This window comes from Acanthopagrus latus, chromosome 19 (assembly GCF_904848185.1).
Source record: "Acanthopagrus latus isolate v.2019 chromosome 19, fAcaLat1.1, whole genome shotgun sequence".
Taxonomy (NCBI): Eukaryota; Metazoa; Chordata; class Actinopteri; order Spariformes; family Sparidae; genus Acanthopagrus; species Acanthopagrus latus.
Window position 1 is genome coordinate 21,578,532 of NC_051057.1, and position 18,995 is coordinate 21,597,526.

An 18,995-nucleotide genomic window follows, 5' to 3' on the forward strand; every position below is an offset into this window, starting at 1 on the left:
TCACTGCTGGGTCAACACACGGACGACATGTCTTACATGTTTTATTCTCATGCTGTCTTGACAATGACCTCTTTTGGCCATCTCAATAATGGTGCATGCCATGTTCATGGTGCCTCAGAAGAAACTGCAGTGTAGGGTTGGATGTACCAAGTGTCTAAGGTTGTCATCACTCGTTTTTAGCCAGAAGACAGAGTTATTTATGTACATTATTCCTACTATCATTAGATAGCATCCTTCAAGGGCTTTATCACCCTTCTAAGCTTCATCTGGTCAGAGATGGTACCTGAAAGTTTTCAGTCAAATTTGAACTATTGTCATGAGTCAGGGCTCTGAACTCTCAATCTCTGTCCCGCTTGTATTGATAGACCTTGTTATACTGGAAATATTCAATATTTTTTCATATCCCCTTCATGTGGGCACTCAGCGGCACACACTTGAGCAAAAGCAACTCACACTGGGACATGTTATTGGCTTTAGCACCCGGAATTGGCTACAGCATGGAGCATATGAAAGTGACGCCAGCCTGGAGTGCTAATTTTTTAAATTTCTGTGTGTTTCATGTGTCCTCAAAACAAAAACCAGAAACCAAAATAATACCATTGGTAGAATACTAAACATCCAAACTGGGTGAGGTTGATGTGTGGCATTGTTATATGTCTGTTGAGGGGAGTTGACTTTTTCAGAGGCAAAGGGTTGTTTGTGGAGTATACAGTATATATCATGCATCATTGGATGCAAGGCCAATTTACTCCTCCACTTTATAGAATTTATAGTCCCTCCCATTTTCGCTCTGTGCTCCAATAGCTTCCTGTTTACTATTGACCTCATATGTGCTCAGTTTGTCTTTGTTGAAAAGAACGTTAAAAAGATGGTTACGGAAGGTATTAGGGACCTGTAAAGGGACACTTGACACTCCGACTGTGTGGATGGTGTGTGATTATTCTGTTCTCAGAACTAATGACAGATGTTGTACAGTGTAAAGAACATTACCAAAGATGTTTGTTCAAAGGTATTATTAGAATGTAAAGTCACATTGCATTGACAAAATAATCCTCATGGACGCATTCCATTGTATAGTGTTGCATCCTAGGTCAGCTAACGTTTGCAAAACAGCTAATGACCTAGCTAATGTATAACAGTCAGCCAAGCTAGGTTTGCGTCATTCCTTATTTCTGTGGTAAAGACATTTAATTAAAAAAGGATCGTTTTGCTGATGTATTTTAAAGTTGACATTATTTATCTATAGCCAGAAAAGATCACGGATCATCACGGTGATTTTGTCCTTTCATCGCATTGTGTAGTCCTTGCTGGCAGCTTCTTGAAGCTGTGTTGCCTGGATCGGGCGGCAAGACTTCGGATCACTAAACTGTGATTGGGAGTGGGCGATATAAAGAAATCAACTTGAGCTGAAGTACCGAGAGAGTAACCGAGAGCTTAACAAAGAAACAAACATCACAGGGATGACAAGAAGGTTCAGATGCACATGGTCACGCAGATGCCCGTTACACATGCTCATACACAAGGCGACTTACTGAGGAGAATGATGACACAGAGCAGGATGGCCACCAGAGCTCCAGTTGTGAGGCCGTCTGAGAAGGGCAGGACCTCGGGGTTGCAGGACTGCATGTTTCCACGGCTGTCACAAGCACACACGCGCACGATCAGCGTGCTGGTGCTGCTCTGAATGGGGTAGTCGTTGTCTGAGATGACTACGGGCAGGAAGTACATGCTCATCTCGCGCCGGCTGAAACCTCCCCTCCGCGTCAGGATATTGGCAGTGTTATCTGCGGACAGATGCAAATGGGCGAAGCTTGTCAGCGAGGAGATGTTTCACTTTGCAAAATAATCTTGGAGGAGAGAACTCCTTTGCTTTGTTTCCTGCGACAGACAGCTCATAATAACCAACTGCGCGGTCGTTAAGAACTTCTGGCATCTTGGGATCAGATGTCTGAATATTAATTAAAACAAACACAAAGCATTATATTAACAATATGCACTATTTGTCACAAAATTATATTCATCAAAGAATACACTGAAACACCGCTTAATAAGTAATCACATAATAGTCTACATTGTAAAAGGACAAAAGCGTGGCGGTTACGCACGGCTACAGTTTCTTGCTAAACTAATTAAAATCCAAAGTTTGGTTGTTAAAACTTTGACTAGAAATCCTTCTCTCGATTTCTGCCGCAGTCTTTTTTCATTTAGTCTACCGTGATACATCCCAGTAGTTGAGGGGCTTTGGTAAATATTTACTCAGAATCAATTCTCAAACTAGCACCAGGCACACAGCGGCAGTTACACTAAGTAGAGAGGAAATAGACAGATGCAGTGTTTGAAGTTGTTCAAACTGTTTCACACGCTTGCTGAGCTATCGCTGCATTTCTCTCTCCCTCAGTAGGGAAAAAAAAACAATGCGAGCGGTAGCAGTATTTCTGATAATAGGTTTTATTGTGTGACAGATAAACTCAAATCTGTCTGTAACATAACTGAAGATAGACGTGGGATGACTGCCTGACAGCTGGCTCTTCTGTAAATGAAATTTTGCCAATCAGCTCCAGATATTAAAAGTGTCTCAAGAACCCAATAATAAGACTTCAGATCGCACGATGGAATGCATTTTTCCTTTCAAGTAATGGCCCCTCAAGATTTTCACCTCATCAAAACCCATTTCTACACCGAGTTTCATTTTAACACCCATATAGAAGCCTTTCACATGCATCTTACCTTCCCTGTCAACAATTGTGAAGTTCGGGTTGGTGGCGCTTATAGTGAAGACAAACTTGTGTCCAACGAGGGGTTCGTCCGTGTCAACAGCACTTATTGTCTGAATCAGCTGTAATGAACAAAAACGAGATAAGAAAACACATTAAAGCTTCTTAATGAGGAGATCTAAATGCATCTGAACTCAAACCCGCCACGTTTTCTCTCTCCACTGCTTTTGATCACATTCAGGACTTATACATTTGGAATGCATTTATTTTTAATTGCCTTTGAAACCCACTGTTGTATGAAACATATAAATAGATAACATTCACTGAGAATAAACCGAGTCTAATCAGTCACATATTAGACTCATCTGCAATTAGTGAGGAGTGTTTAGATAATTAACAGATTTGCTGTCTCTTGAAACTAAAGCTAGAAACACATGTGGCTGAATGTCCCCCAACACCGATCCGTCAGCATGCACCTCGCACGTGTAGTGAGCACTGTGGATACCGAACGTTCCCCCCCGTAGACGTCAGAAGGTGACCGACAGACGACTCCTCCCTCAGATAAACTGCCCCAGTTGATTTGCCGCCAACTTCTCTTTGGCTCTTATCCCAATAACACTGAAAAATGTTAAATAACGCAGGAAATGGTTCTCCTAAGACCACCGCATTGCAATAACCACATGTGTTACCTGCCTCCAGGTTCATTTAATTAGAGGGGATATATATATTCAAATATATTCTGGTGATTATGCACCTCCGGCACACAGATGAATTTCCTCTTAAAAAGGTGCTTTTGTGACAAATCCCCTCTGGACTCTAATCTGACTTTGACTAAAAGTTGCCAAAAGTCATCTTTCCTACCGGGTGTGCTCAGTGTGTCTGCTCTTAACTTTGCTTTGCATTGATTAATGCAACACTGCTTTGCAGTAACAGTACTCAATTGTTTTGAAAGGTATACACATAATTCTGACTTGCCCATTACTGTATACAGCAGTCTGTCTATAGAGCCACAGTATAAGGATTCCTTCTATTTTTGATAATTCGGTAAAGTTATGAGTGACAGTCAAAATATCAGTGCTAAATCTCTATATTTATTGGTCGGGCTCTACCAAATAAATCCATCTCAATGCTAACATGACATTAGCCAAATATAGCTTTCTCTGAATACTGAAAAATAAGATGATGAATTTTTAAGCACCTGTCCAGCTTTGACATTCTCACAGACAAATGTGTCGTAGGACATTGCGAACTCAGGGGCGTTGTCATTGACATCTAGCACCTTGATGAACACGGGCACGCGCGTTGTCTGGCGCGGGTTATCTGAAACAAAACAGAATCATAAAAAAAAAAAAATAGTTTTAGTCGGTAAATGTCATAGATTTTGAATGGCAACAATAACTGAAGCAGCACTTACTTATTTCAGTGGCTACCACAGAGATGTTGTGCCATTTGGACATCTCTCTGTCCAGCGCTTTCAGAGTTGTGATGGTGCCGTTCACTGAATCGATGTTGAACAGCCTCTCTAGGTCCGTGTGCCGATCGATGGAGTATCTGGAAGAATGACAGACGCAAACAGGTTCTGGTTAGTACAAACACATTGATGTGATATTGTTATAGTGATATGAGATGATATATGTGCTTAGATTGTATTGTCCTGGTGTCAGATGCTGCATTAATAGTGAACTGATTTTCCAAACTTAACAGCCTTGTCTTCTTGCCTTGTCAAATCCACAATACTGATGATTGTTTGTCAGAAATCTTGTAGTGTTGATATTTTGTGAAAAAAAGGCATCGGTACAGTAACTTCAAATATCTGCATCAAGGTATTTGGCCAAAAATGTTGTGATACTTGATTTCGTTGGCCCATTTAACGTTCCTGAGATTGTGATCATACAGCCCGCAATGTGTTACCAACTCTCTATAACCGTCCTTGCAACATTTGCATACCTATTACTGTGGCATTGCTCATAAAGTGAATGTTCGTTTTATTGCGACCTTGCACAGATCTGTCTTGATAGGACAAACACACTGAAGTACTTTCCTACTTCATAAAAACGTGTTTTACACAGCACATCACTAGTTGTTTCTGAAAGGAAATATATTCCGCGCTCTCTCGCGTCAGAAGATGATACATCTCCTCTTGTGCCTGCTCATTTGTCATAGTCAACTTTCATATTCCACTGAAATTTGAATATGCAACACAATGCGCCATGTGGCATGCGCCGGGAGTGGCATATCTCTGTGTCAGCGACGGGCAGGCGCCATATGTGTGGAGTGGCGGCACTAAGCTGTGTGAATCGATACAGCAAATTAGGCTCTTTCACTTTGACTTTGTGCGGTGCCACAGAGGGCTTACATAATTCTGGGAAATAAACAGTGTCTGTATTCACTTCACAGGGCCGCCGCCATCTTCCACAGGGAAATGACCAAGAGGGAACCATGAATAATATCCCCCCCCACCCCCCCCAACCCCTCCTCCACACTGACACATGGCTAGGCTGATGGATTAGATTTAGCCAAGTGGGCACATTTCCATCCCCCTGCTAAGAAAAAAACTGATACGAGGAGACTTTGCATTTCTGCCATGTGATGCTTGTTTTCTTATTGATTTGAGACTACTTTAATTAAAGGTGAAACAATGAGTTTGAAACAGTCAAATTGCGACAATAAATCACTCCCACCAACATTTGGTTGGCGAGGAAATCTTTACTGAAGTTCTTTTCTAAGTTTACTCAATTGTGAGTACTTATTCCCAAGAAAGAAGCATTTGTTGTTAGGTGGGGGTTGGATTTGGCATGTGGCTCTAACAGTCTGGCCCTGTCCAAACACTCCCCGTCGTGCCCTGTAGCGTACTTGACTGGCTTGTTGTCAGCATCGGGGTCCCTGGCCGACACCACGCCGACGAAGCTGCCAGCAGCCGTGTCCTCATGCACCTCGATGATATAAGGGTTCCTGGTGAAGACAGGTGGCTCGTCCACGTCCTCTACCGTTACCTTGACCGTGGCGTAGTCTTTGAATTGCAGGCCGTGGATGAACCTCGCGTCTAAGTAGGTGTTTCTCACCTCCACCCTGAACTCATAGTCCCTCTTACTTTCGTAATCCAGCGCCTGGAGATGAAAGAGCATCAGAAGTCAAGCTGTAGACTTTTGAAAAACAGTTCCCCTCCAGCATTTTGATAGGCAATTCATTACATTTCATTTATCTGCCTTTATCTTATTCATTCTCTAAATTCTAGGTTACAAATCCAAGTGAGGAATACTGATCTGGAAGATCCTAGGGGGAAACTAAAAAGGGTTTTGAGCAAAAGACTGCTTTATATTATTCATTTCACAGGCTTAGGGTATCTGATTCTACACACATAGAGTTCAAAAATGAATTCTGTCATATGTCTTTCTTACATGAATAGACGTTATTGGGCGAGCTGTTTCCAATCTGCAAATGTACTATTCTCTCTGTCCATTGAATTTAAATGTACATATTTAAAGAAGATTAAAAGACAGCTCAATTGTTTTATTTAAATTAAACATACACTAAAAACCAGAAGAGTCAAGAGAAATGTTTAAGAATTAAACTGCCTTTTCAAAGACATTATGGTAGCCGGTTTGTTTGGGAATTAACAGGGCTGTCTTTCAAAAGCAGGGTCTGTTCACTCTAATACAAATAAGAACCTTTCAATCGTGCGCTGAATGCACATCTGATTTTGTCATATTTCTTCGTGCAGATGTGAACATTTAATATTCTGTGTGTTACTCAATGCATTAGTTAACATATTTTCTATTTAAAGAACCACTTTCCTGGAAGACAGGAAAGCTGTTCACTGCAGCTGTATGAAAACATGTCACTTGTCATGAGAAGTGTTTTGTCTGATTGCACAGCCATTATCAATCAAGTAATGGTTACATGACTGCGAACAGTGGCTGAGTTTGATGCCGGTTGCAGACTACAAAGCATGACTCATAAAGTACATAAAAGATGGCTATGAAGGGAAGCGCGGAACAGAAATAAGCTACCTTTTTGATTACGATGACTCCCTCCTGTGTGGTTTGGTCAGTGATGATGTTGAACATGTCGTGACCACCGACAATGCTGTACTCCATCTCGGCATTGCGTCCGACATCTGGATCATCAGCCTTAATACGTCCTATGGCGCCTCCAATCTCTGTCGACTCCACAGCAGTCACACGGAATGAATCTGTTCAGGGCAGTGAATGAAACAAATTCATTACAGACTTGTTTGTGTGTGCTCGTGTCACATTTGTCTTCACCGAATTGTGACACAAGTTCATTCATGTTTAAAAAAAGCTATTGCAAATCCATACAGCGTGGGGAGAAACGGCGTCTTACGGTTAGCAAAGCGCGGCGGACTGTCGTTCACATCAGAGAGGGTGATGCTGACTGTCGTGGTTCCTGAGAGTCCGCCCATCTGTCCGGCCATGTCTTTAGCCTGGATCACAACCTGGTAGTTTTCCTTGACTTCTCTGTCCATGCCAGGCAGGGCTGTCTTGATGGTGCCTGAAAGAAATTAACATCTGTTCCACCACTTTTGCCAATTTGAAGGGAAAACTTCATTTTTTAGGGGAACTGATTTGCTGTTTTGCTGAAAGTGAGATAAATGTAAGATCAGTTCCATCACTGTACTCAAGCGTGTTTCCTAGAAAATTGCATTTATGTATTGGTGATTTGGTTTGCCAATTATATTTTGAGGGATAATGGAATTGCCACCTTGCTTTTGTTCCCTGGCAACATGCTCCTCACATCAGAAGAGCTACATTAATGTACCACATGCAAACAATACAAGGGTGAATTCAGACTCCTGCATGTGCTTAGGGGCGCATTGTTATTTTGGTTAATACATCCTCCTATCAAATAATATATTTGCATATCTTGTAAGCGACTCGATAAATATAGTCTGTTATTTGTACAAGATTCACAGTCACTACATTGTATGTGTTAAACTGGAAAGTGCAAGATGAAGACATGACTTCTGAGGTTCCGTATGTAAATCGAGCCTAGCTGTTGTTGGAACAGATTCACTGCCTACGCTGTATGTTGAACTGCATTGCCCTTTCACTTTTCTCCATGTTAAACAGACAAATCCAATTGTAAATAAAAAAAGGTTTGCAGTTGCGGGAATGGATAGAGCGAGGCTATCTTACAATGCACGTGCCTCACGGGGTGCACTCAACGCCTGGAAGTTTAAACAGACATCGATCATCACATCCACTTCTTGGTGAAAAAGCAAATAAGCACTATTCACAAAATGTCACATATTACGCAAGTGTAAATTTAGACACAGTGCAAGTGAATACATGAATAATGGCATGAAACAGGTCAGTATTTTCAGCTTTTATGAATCACAGAAAAAGTAAATGGTTCCTTGAAAAACATACAAATAAGAAGTGCTAATGCACTTCAGGCTTCTTATAAAACATTAAGGTGAAAGAACCGGTTGCACCATCTGTTCAGGCGTTAGCCTTGTTATAGCATAGTTTTTTTTTTTTTCCAAAGTCAAAATTACACCTAACTAGCCAAACGAGCAGCTTTCAAGCAACTAGGTTTGCAGCAATATATGATTGTCATATTGTTGCACCACAAGACATGTCAGCAACTGTGTCCATCTGCCATCAGCATCCAGGCAACACCTTATTAGACACAACTTTTTAGAAGAGGTTGGATTAATACCCAGATGTGGGAGAACTCAACTGAAGCTCAGCTTGTATTTGATCACCATCTCTACATAACTAAAGTGCTATTAGATGGCCTGGCTGGAAACACGATGGCTTTCCTCCTCCTGTGCCAGTCCAGTCTTTGGCTCAACGTTGAAGAGGGACTATTGAGACTGTTCTTGAGAGACTCTTGGCTGATGACATCTCTTCTGCACCCAATCAGTGATGCCGAGGAGTGATACAATGCTGCGCACACCAAAACCAGAAATGCTACCGAGCTCTGTATACATGTCTTGAAGAGGAAATGGGCTTACCTGCAAAATAGTTTCCCAAACTGATGAAAAGAATTGTTTCACTACAAGTGCAATGCAGGAACATGTGTTTGAGAAATTGATTATACATACTTTCCATGACTGATCCAGTTCCACATCCTTCATTAATCACCATATTCACAAAATAACCCTTTACATATAAGAACTTTTTTTAATTGCTAACGGGCAGATATGAAGACGAAACACGTCTTTCACATCACATGTTCACACAGTTTTCACATTAATGTAAAAACATGGCAAAAATAGACTTGCCTAGAATCCAATGATGAAAAACATATTTTTGATTGGTTTGTGTGGCACTTGGCTGCAAATTGCTGCCCGACGTTGTGAAGTAAGTGAGTTAAAAGCAATCAGAAAGAGGCCTTGGTGTTGAAGTGCTCGTGTAAAAAACTGAGGGTATTTTTTTTGGATGTATAGTTAATCCTAGCAATGTTTGCATTTATTTCACTTCTTTTTCTGGACCAAATTTTATTTAATTTTCTTAATTTTTAATTGTATCCCTTTTTCCCCACAAAAAACAAATTGAACACACAGGTTAAAGTGTCATTGATTTCATTAAGCGACTGATTTAACCCAGGTCTTTACTAGCTGAGACATCACTTATGTTTGACTGGTGCAGCCCATTTTAGTGGCTTGTTAGTTTGAAGCTAGCTCGTAGTTACTAAGAAGACACGTCGCACAACCTAATGACAGCTGGTGCAAACCAATCCGGACCTAACCGTTCAAAAACAAACACATTTTGGAGAATCGACATTTCAGCCTGCCGTGCCGGCTCATGACTGTGTTGTTAAAGGTAATTTAAAGATTCAGGAAAGCAGAAATCTTCTGTTTTGTAAGACTAACTGCACTGTCAAGCAAGTACATCCTTATTCTGCTTATTTCATTCTCAGAAAACACTTAGCAGCAGTGCAATAAATCTGTTTACAGACTAGCATGATGTTAAAACTGCCTCCAAGAACTCCTTCTGGGTTTGGCTTACCATTTTCAGAATCCACCGAGAAATAGGGTTGTCCCTGTAGAATGCTATATACAAGCTTGGCGCTGTTCCCATACGTTTGATCATCGGCGTCAGAGGCAGTCACAGTGACAACAGATGTACCTGCAAAAAGAACACTCAGAGTCAAGTGTAATACACACAATCAAGTCACAAACAAGTGACTAAACCTATTCGTATTTAATTTCAGATGATATTTCAGAGAATTTGCTGCAAATCTGACTGTAGTTCTCAGCAGCACAATGAGTCATGCTGACTAATCTTTGGGCTCTGGAGTACAGCAAATTAGTTATTGACAAACAGCATCTAAGTAAAATCAATCAGGAAAACAGCATCACTACATATTCTTCCCTTTTTATAAGAAACAACAAGGTCATTACTGCATCCGGCTGAGCTCTGAGAACAAACGGCTCGCAGGCTGGAGCCAAGACTCTGCTCACACCTTAGTGAAAATGATTGCCTTGATTAAAACCTGCGGTCCAAGTCAATGGACCTGTTGAATTCTTAAGACTGAAAGTTTCTCCATCATTGAGGCTAAAAGTAACGAATCTTCAGCTAGAAAGCGTGTTTGCAGGGTGCTGTACAGAAAGGTGATGTTTTTTTGACACAAAATCATTCTCTAAACTTGTACAGCCATCGCTGCTTTTAGCTTAGCAAGGCCAAGTGCATTTTTATCCAACGTCTTTTGGCAGAGCAGAGGTATGGCAACAAACGGTGCACACTGCTCATAGAAGGAGCAGGAATGTAAGCACTGTGCTCATGGTCACTGTATTTGTCTGTATCTGCTCATGGTTTGGTCATAGCACTGTACTTTCATGCATGTGCTGAAATGCCTTTCATTTTCCCAACTGGCATTTGACCCAGAAACCTGTTCTGAACATGTTATTTGGTAAAATGAAATAGTTTCAGCTTAATCCAACCACATTGACCTGGTTACACACATTATAAAAGAAAACCCTTCAAAGTCAAATGATAGGTGGTTGAATGTGCCTCATTTGTGCTAAATAAATAAATAATAAATACATATTTAAGAGCTCTGACACTCTCCCCCAGATATCCTGTCATTGAGTCACTTCCACATGAAGTCCTGCATAATCCAGCCAAGCGTTTCAATAACGCCACATTGCAAATACTGTCCTTGGCATTCAGGAGACCTCTGCCGTGTCCTGTTTGGGTCCGACTGTCTCCGTGCATACTAATGAACCCTTGAACATCTGTCCCACTTAGTCCCGGCATTGATAGCATAAAAGGGAGCTGCTGATTTTTCATGGCTGGCTGGCTTGATTAACCAGTGTGTTCGGTCTGAACATATAAGGCAGTTTATTAGTCAGGAGACGAGAAGTGGTGACCCCGACCCACCTTTTGCCAGTATTCATGCAGCTGAGGAATCTAAGAGCAGTGCATTATGAATTCCAAACAGGCCATTGTTATTTGTCACCAATAGACAATTGGGTTTTTGATTTACCCTTGATTGCTCCCGTGTATTAATTTGTGGTTGCATAATTGGGGATTGATTTCAAGTTGCATGCATTATTTTCATAAGCTTTGTTTATATTCATACCGACTGGGTTATTTATATTGCTTGAATGGAACGAAGTGGAGTGCAATGAAGCAGGTCTTTAATTGGAAAGACTGTGACAATCTAAACTTTCAATATTTCTGCTGCCTATTAAAAATGCCAAATGGCTTTACTTGTTGTGAATGCCCAATGAGCCGGACCAAAATAAATAGCAATCAAAAAAAAAAAAAAGACTTTGGAGAGCTGAGTACAGCGTGTCAATAGACCAGTTCAGCTAACTCACTAACACTGATCTGTGTTTAGATTATTCTTGTCATGTCGGGCATTTGTGTCAGCATTTTTAGAGTTTGGGATGAAGAGATGGCCAATCTGCCCAAGAAATAATATCATCATACTTTAAATCACAATCATAATCCATTATGGTCGTTCTCAATTTGGACTACTTCTCCTTTTGCACCACCAAAACACAATATTGCAATGAAAATATTTACTGGCACAAGCTCCTCATTTACTGTGCTGCTGGTTAAAAGTAATAATTGCACTGTTTGCAGTATCTTCCTCCAGTCAACCCAGCCATCTAGACTACCATCTAGTTGGCTAGGACCTGCTGTTCAGTGAGGTTATATGAAGTTTGGGGATCTCCCACCCCCCTTTGGACGTGCTGGAAAGGACAAAGTGAGGGGAAGTTTGTCATCGTTGGGGAATCATCACTATCACGTGAGATTCAGACAAAAAAATCCAATTAGAAAGGGTTAGACAACAACATTACTTGGTCAGTTTTACTTGTGTTAAATACTTGTCAGTTAACATATAAACCACACTCAAATAAGTCAACCACAACTTATAGACAAGTCTCCTAACTCACCGACTTCAGACATCTCGGGAACGCTGGCGAAGTAGATCTCCTTTGCAAACTTTGGCGCGTTGTCATTGATGTCGTGAATTTTGATGTTAAATTCAGTGTCCGGCTCCAGCTCTGCGTTGGTGTTCCTGTCTAACACCTTTGCAACGAGTGTGTACATAGCCTTCTCTTCCCTGTCCAGTCTCTTGGTGGCGTGAATGTCTCCGGACTTTTCATCGATCAGGAACAGGGTGCCTGCCCCATCTCCAGTCAGAACGTACTTCACGTTGCCATCACCTTTGTCCATATTGGAATGCAGCTGAAAAAAGAGAGACACATTTTATTAATATGAAGTCAAACTATAAATAAGTGGTGTTGTTGGTTCTCATTAGGGGCATTGCATACTGCTCTGTCATACATTTAAGGCAGACAAAAAAACACTCTTGCCATTTTGTGTAACCGATGGCAACAGCGTAGAGCTGTTTAAAAGTTAAATTCCACTGAAAAACATGAAACAAAGAAAAGTTATCTAGAATATTTCCAAGTCCTAATCGTTGCCCTTGAGCTCCTCTTCATGAAAAACAAATCCTTGCTTCCCTCGTAGCTCACATCAAGCCTGTTGACAAAACTAGGTGCTGTTTTTTTTTTTTTTTTTTTTTTTTTTAACTGTTGCTGAAAATTTTAACATAAAATAAAATATCTAGCCATGGGCCTCCCGATTTAGGAAATATTCCCAAAGGTCTTTTGTCTGTAGGCACTATGAATAATGTGCTTTCTCCTCATATCTCCTCTTGAGCTTTTTGCTTCTGTTGCCACTTCTCTTTTTTAAAGAAATTTTGAAGCTAACAGGGACCAGCAACAGGTAATGTATGTGAACGTTTACCTCCTGACTGTCTGTCACACTAAAGCTATTAGAAGTAGTTGAATAATTGATCAGTTTATTGAGAGAAAATTAGGTGCCGTCTATTTTATTTTTATAGTTTCAGTCAGTGTCCAAGCAAGAATGTCAAAGGTTTTCTGTTTCCAGCTTTCAAAATGTAAGGAAGTGTTGCTTTATAATTTGTGATGGTAAATGCAAAGTCTTTTTCAACTGTTGGTTGGACAAAAAAAGAGTTTTGGTTATGAAAAAGTTGCGATGGGCATTTTATAAACTAAATGATTTATCAGTTAAGAATAGCAAAACAGCGCCCCTGCAACTTGTTGGCATACTTCATAGACTTGGATCAGAAACTGTATGCAGCCGTTTTACTTTTTTTTGGGGGGGGGAATACTGAAACACTTTTTCTGTGAAGCTCCAAAAATGTGTTGTGGACTACATAACTTCACCTGAATTTCCATTTATGTGGGTGGAAGCAGATAATGACGATGATAATTCTTTTAAGGATGAACTTATCCTTTTTTTTCTGGGCATCCTAAAATATAAATGACTTAACTGGCCATATATTTTGCTTAAGATATGCATTGCATAATATAATGCAGTTAGTGAAAAGTACAGCACATGCCAGACGAGTGTAAATCGAATGAGTACATACATGTTCTGTCTGGCCATCAGGACTTCAGACACATTTGCACCATCGTAAAGATGTACATACACTTCGTGACACTCTTTTGAACAGAGACATAATGGTGTAAACCTACTGAGGAAACCAACCAACCTCTTTGAGTCTGAGGACAGAACATCACCTTGACTCCCACAGTGTCAAGTGTGACACACTCCATTAGTTCAGATCAAATTAGTCTTAGATTTTTCTTCCAAATTGTGCCTCTGAAAAATGATGAGAACCTGACCTACAGCAACAACTGCTAAAATTAGTCACCTCTGACCTATCCATCACCTTGAAGCGGCTCTACAGTGTGAGCGTCATGCAGGAGTAATGGTGGCATACTGTGACAGACACTTGATTCAAGCTCATTACTGTACTGGATCTGTCAGCAGATATATTTAGAGCACTATCTCACGGGTTCACATCTTAAATGACATGTAGTTAGGGACACAGAATGTACGTCAGTAACTTATTAATATTAATGTCTGCATGCTGTGAGGAAACTAATTATTTTTCACTGCAGTTGGAAGACTGATGTCAACAGTAAAACTCTGAATGGAAATCAGAAAAATGCATCGCCGGAGTGCTAGCTATTCTCAGGCAGAATTAAGAAAAACAGGGACGCATGTGAAAACAAGCTGCTGTCAAGTTCAGATGAACAATATGCACGGTATTTTGGGGGGCTGCTTTTGAAAATATTTCCATGCAGATGAACTCCATTACCCAAAGTCTACTAAAGAGGAATATCACTCAGCTTGAATTTCCACATATATTTGTGTTCGGGGACAATCAATTCATTGTTTGTGAATGTGAATTCTCTCCTGAGCTGTAGACCAGTGAACCAAGGATTTATGGTGTGTTATGGATGTGAAGGCTGCTCCTGCTATTGACTGTGAATGACAGGCTAATTTTGGTGTGCAGGAGAGTGTTTGTATGAATTTATACATTCAAATGGGCTTTGTATCTTTATTATGCGCATTCACTTCTCTGAAAAAAAGTTCCTAGCTGTGCCAGTGTCGCCCTTTCCCTCCTTTGAAATCCATCAATCTGTGTACTGGCTGTAGGAGACGCTAGGACATGCTCACTAAGCAATGCTGAACTACTCTGCGACATAGGAAGAACACATTTCATCACGGATATTCCGAACATCTATGCCTCCAGTGTGATAATTAGGCCGATGCAATTTCAGACTGTGTCAGACCACAGGAATGGCATTATTTTCAAATCTTTTGATTGTATTCTCCGGGAGTTTTCTCTGAGTTTTTTTTTTTTTTTTTCATCTGATTATTACCATATTTCCAGTCTTTGTTGTTAATCCTGTAACAAAAAAAAAAAAGGAACCTGAGATGCAAAAACAACAAACAAAAAGCCATCAAAGCAGCCAGTACCCTATGCAGCCAAGATGTCTACGGCATAATAGGAACCGCACAGTCTTTGCTGAACCTCGTGGTATGTATTTTACATATTTCTCCTTAGCCGACGTGGGCGCGTTCAGGCCTTAACCTCCTGCATTTTTGTGCTAATTATTGTCTCCACCACGTCAGCTTCCTAATCGTATGGGTAAACAGATCTTCTCCCCACAGGTTTATAGATTTTCTTACTATGGGGTAGTGCACACAAAGAGGCGTTTTGCAGAAGTAAGCAATGCTGTACTGACTTATTATCAGATAACACACTATCAAAAAATAATAGTGCTTCTGTTCATCTAAATCAGTGAGGCACCGTGCCAGCAACATGGATGTTTACGTTTTCTTTTTCTTTCCGGAAGTTTCTTATAGAAACAGTATTAAATGCTTACAGGGTGGTGAGCCTGAGTGCAGAACCAAGTTGAATGGATTTTTATTGACACATGCCAGAGGTGAGTTAGTATGTTGGTCGTACTCAACAACACCTAGTGCAGCTAGGGGAAAAAAAAAAGATAAATAAATAAATAAATAAAAAATGGCAGTGATACACTTGACAAAGTGCAGCACAAAGTGTTTCCACACAGCCTTAACAAAATCAAATGTTAGCACTACCGCACTATATTTGCAGGGATTTAGTGGCTCTCTTTTCAAGGCCGTGCAGCACAAACACAGCCTTTTTCAAGGCCTTACAACAGAAGCACAGAAGAGAGCCTTGATGAGTTAAATCGCCTTGCACAAACACTGAGGAATTGTCAGTAAAGCAGCAAAATCATTGGCAATTCTTGTCAGGTCTCTGGTAAGCATTGCTCGGTGCTGCAAAGAGGAGATAGCAAAATAGAGCGCAGAACGGATACAGAATAATTACTCTTCCTCTCTCTCTCTCTCCCACTGTCTCTTAAGACATAGGCAGGGAAAAAAAAAAAAAATCTTTACTACTGGAGCCCTAATGTATATTATACTGGTAAAGTTGCAGCTTACACTATCTCTGGTGCGCTTTGTATTTCCATACCTCATAAGTTATATGAAGGAGTGAATCGAGCGAGGCCTTGCAAAATCTCCCGCATGCATATTAACAAAAATATTAGCACAACAAAGTGAGCTACCTTGAATATTCTAATTTAGGGTGGCCCATTTTCTTTACAAGACAATGCAGTGTACCAGGAATTTAATAGGATTTTGTTCACTTCAAACACGCCACTCAAATGCTCCAGAATCCAAAGTTTGCGGCTGTATTGCTCAGCATTGCAAGTGTTCACACTTCACAGCCCTGCTTAAGAAGTAGGGCACCACAGCTGCACACAGTGAGTGCTCACACTCATTAATGGCCCCGTGAAAGTCAGTTAAAATGAGATTTGAGGTTTTTTTTATTTTTTTATTTTTTTTTTACACTTGATACATGCACAGCCACGCCGTGGTATACTTCCAATCATAACACATACTATGCATCTCTTCAGGGTTGACATCTCTTCAGGGTTGACAACTGCTCCTGAATCAAACACCTTACTTTTACTAATGCACTTATTTTTTTTCCTTATCTTTCACTGAGGTATCAATCAGCACCACTCAGTGTGTCAGCTTCAAAGCAGCATGCCTTTTGAACACCTTGATGAGCTTTATAAGCTGCATTTATTACATAGTTCAGTTGCAGTTAGTGCACCACTGCAGTCACAGTGGTTCCTTGCCTCCCCTCTTTTAGTTGGGGAGCGAGCCATGCAAGAGTGTGACTGTTCTTTACATCAAATTTGATTGCCCTAATCGAGAAATCAACCTCAAGTGACAGTCAGTTGAGTGTGTGTGGGCTGATTGGAGAGGTTTGATTGAATGTGAAATAAACAAGGTCTCCCACAGAGCACTGCAAAGGCCATTAAATGATCTTTATGAAGAAGACCATCAAGGCTTTGATGGCTTTGTGCTGGGCATGAAAGTGCTTTTTGCATTCGGTCTTTATTATCCATCCTTTTTTTTTTTTTTCCTCTCTATCTCTGCCTCTCTAATCTATTTGTCTGCCTGCCTTTCTACTCCTCTTCTGTTGTTCTATCTCTTCCCTTGTATCCATCAGTCTGCCTCTCTATCTGTGTGCCTATCTATCTGTCTGTTGGTCTTTTGTCAGCTATTCTATCTAGTGATCGTTCCGTCTATTGATTGCTATATTTACTACTCCTGCAGCTAGAACATCCATCCATCCATCCATCCATCCATCCATCCATCCATCCATCCATCCATCCATCCATGTCCATCCAGCCAGCCTGTGGTATACTGTAAACCAAGGGCACTTGGGTGCATGGAACAAACAAAGCAAGGAAATCTATCTCCAGTTTGCTCATTTTGTCAGACTGTCTAAAACATTTAAATTTTCAGTTTACTGTCAAGGAAAAAACAGTGAATCTTCCAAACTGAGAAGCAGGACAGAGACGGTATGAAGCTTTTTCACTGGAGAACTGATTAATCAAATATCGAATATCGTTTCAGATTTATCGCCTAACTTTTTTGCAGCCTCTCTATCTGCACCGTATAACTTGTTCTCTATCTATGTATCTACTCCTCAACTTATTCCCTGTGTATTTGTCTCTGTTGGCCTCACAGTCGGTCTGGCTATCAAAAACGCCAACATTAAACTGATAGAATTAGTGATACGGATCGCCACGGCTCCTTCTGTAAAAGCAGAGTGGCAGCATGTGGCTGCCCTATTTCCCCCCTCTAATTTATTACAGCCTCGTGTTATTCTGACACTTTAATAGTGAATGATATTGGACACAGGAAAGAGTGGGGAGCTGGTGAATGTGATGCTGACATGCTGCAGAAGTTGGGTGCCAGAAAGCATCAAAGCGTCGAGGAAGAAAGCCACGTCGCACCAGTCAGTGACATATCAAGGGATGGCCCCATTTATAACTAGCATTTGCTTTGCTGCTTCATCACATAACACAACAAGGTGAATTTCATTGGCCTTCTTGATTGATATGTTTTCTTCTTCTTCCTCCTCCTCCTTTCCCTATTCCATTTATTTTTTGCAGTATCTTTCTCTTCACCACATCAGTATGATGGTTTCTGCAAAAGAAGTTGTCATATCCCCCCTACTCAACCTTGCACAAGACACTTGTTTACTCCGGAGAATGAGGTGTGTGATGAAAGCCAGCTTCCTCTGAGAAAATTGGCTGTCGACAGTCACCTCATTTCCCTCCTTCAAGTTGATAACTGTAGCGTTCCCCATCACACCTGTCTTTATAGCGCTAGCATGGGTGAGCTGACAAAAACCCCTCTGATCTGGGTGGGCATGGAGGGGGAGCATTGTCCTGGAAACGCTTCCCTTTTTTCGGGATTCTTAGGTGAAAAGTGTCTTGAACAAGCCGTTGTTTTCGAATCTCAAATTGCTTTCCAGATGCCCGAGTCAGGTTAAAGTCTCATGCCTGTTTTTGAGTCAGAGATTGCTAGCTAAGTGGCAAAATGAGGCTACAAATACCGTATATATCATACACGTCTGAAAAAGAGACTCACCTATGTACTCGCACAACTTTACAGGTGCAATTTAGTTGCAAACTATTCAAGCTTTACATGTCCAAGTGGTTGACTGATCAATGTATAATCAAGTGTGGTTGGTATGGTATGGTGACCACAATGTCCTTGTTCATTTATAGCCTCACATTAGCTTTTCATGTCTGGGACTGGATTAACTCTTCGATTGCCAGAATCGAATCATTCAAAATCCAAACCGAGTCCTTTTTATCGAGGGAGCCCATTATTTTGCCGATAAATCAATGAGCCCAAATCTAAGTCTTCAGTGTCCTTCTTTATCCAACTAATTGTCCACAGACTTAAGGACTGTTGTTAAAAAAAAGCAGCACATCTTTTACATTTAAGAAGGTGAAACCTGCAGATATTAGATGTTTTTGCTTCAAAGGTGACAGTTCCATTAATTGACTGATTGAACGATTAATGGACTATTGGTAGCAGCTATGTGTCCAACTGGTGTTACAGTCAACTT

At 40.8% G+C, this 18,995-nt stretch overlaps 1 protein-coding gene and 1 long non-coding RNA gene across 2 annotated transcripts in view; one reads left to right on the forward strand and one right to left on the reverse strand.

Moving 5' to 3' along the window:
• LOC119008771 overlaps window positions 1-18,995 on the forward strand; it is a 470,444-nt gene that overhangs the window by 158,731 nt on the left and 292,718 nt on the right. The window lies entirely within an intron of this gene.
• Window positions 1-18,995, reverse strand: part of cdh10a (cadherin 10, type 2a (T2-cadherin)) — a 30,200-nt gene that overhangs the window by 2,948 nt on the left and 8,257 nt on the right. The window contains exons 3-11 of the mRNA XM_037079422.1: window positions 12,091-12,385; window positions 9,692-9,811; window positions 7,059-7,226; window positions 6,725-6,906; window positions 5,568-5,821; window positions 4,129-4,265; window positions 3,913-4,034; window positions 2,728-2,836; window positions 1,533-1,784 (exon numbers count right to left, since the gene is read on the reverse strand). Of these exons, the coding sequence (XP_036935317.1) occupies window positions 1,533-1,784; window positions 2,728-2,836; window positions 3,913-4,034; window positions 4,129-4,265; window positions 5,568-5,821; window positions 6,725-6,906; window positions 7,059-7,226; window positions 9,692-9,811; window positions 12,091-12,385 (1,639 nt within the window). The remainder of the gene's footprint in view (window positions 1-1,532; window positions 1,785-2,727; window positions 2,837-3,912; window positions 4,035-4,128; window positions 4,266-5,567; window positions 5,822-6,724; window positions 6,907-7,058; window positions 7,227-9,691; window positions 9,812-12,090; window positions 12,386-18,995) is intronic.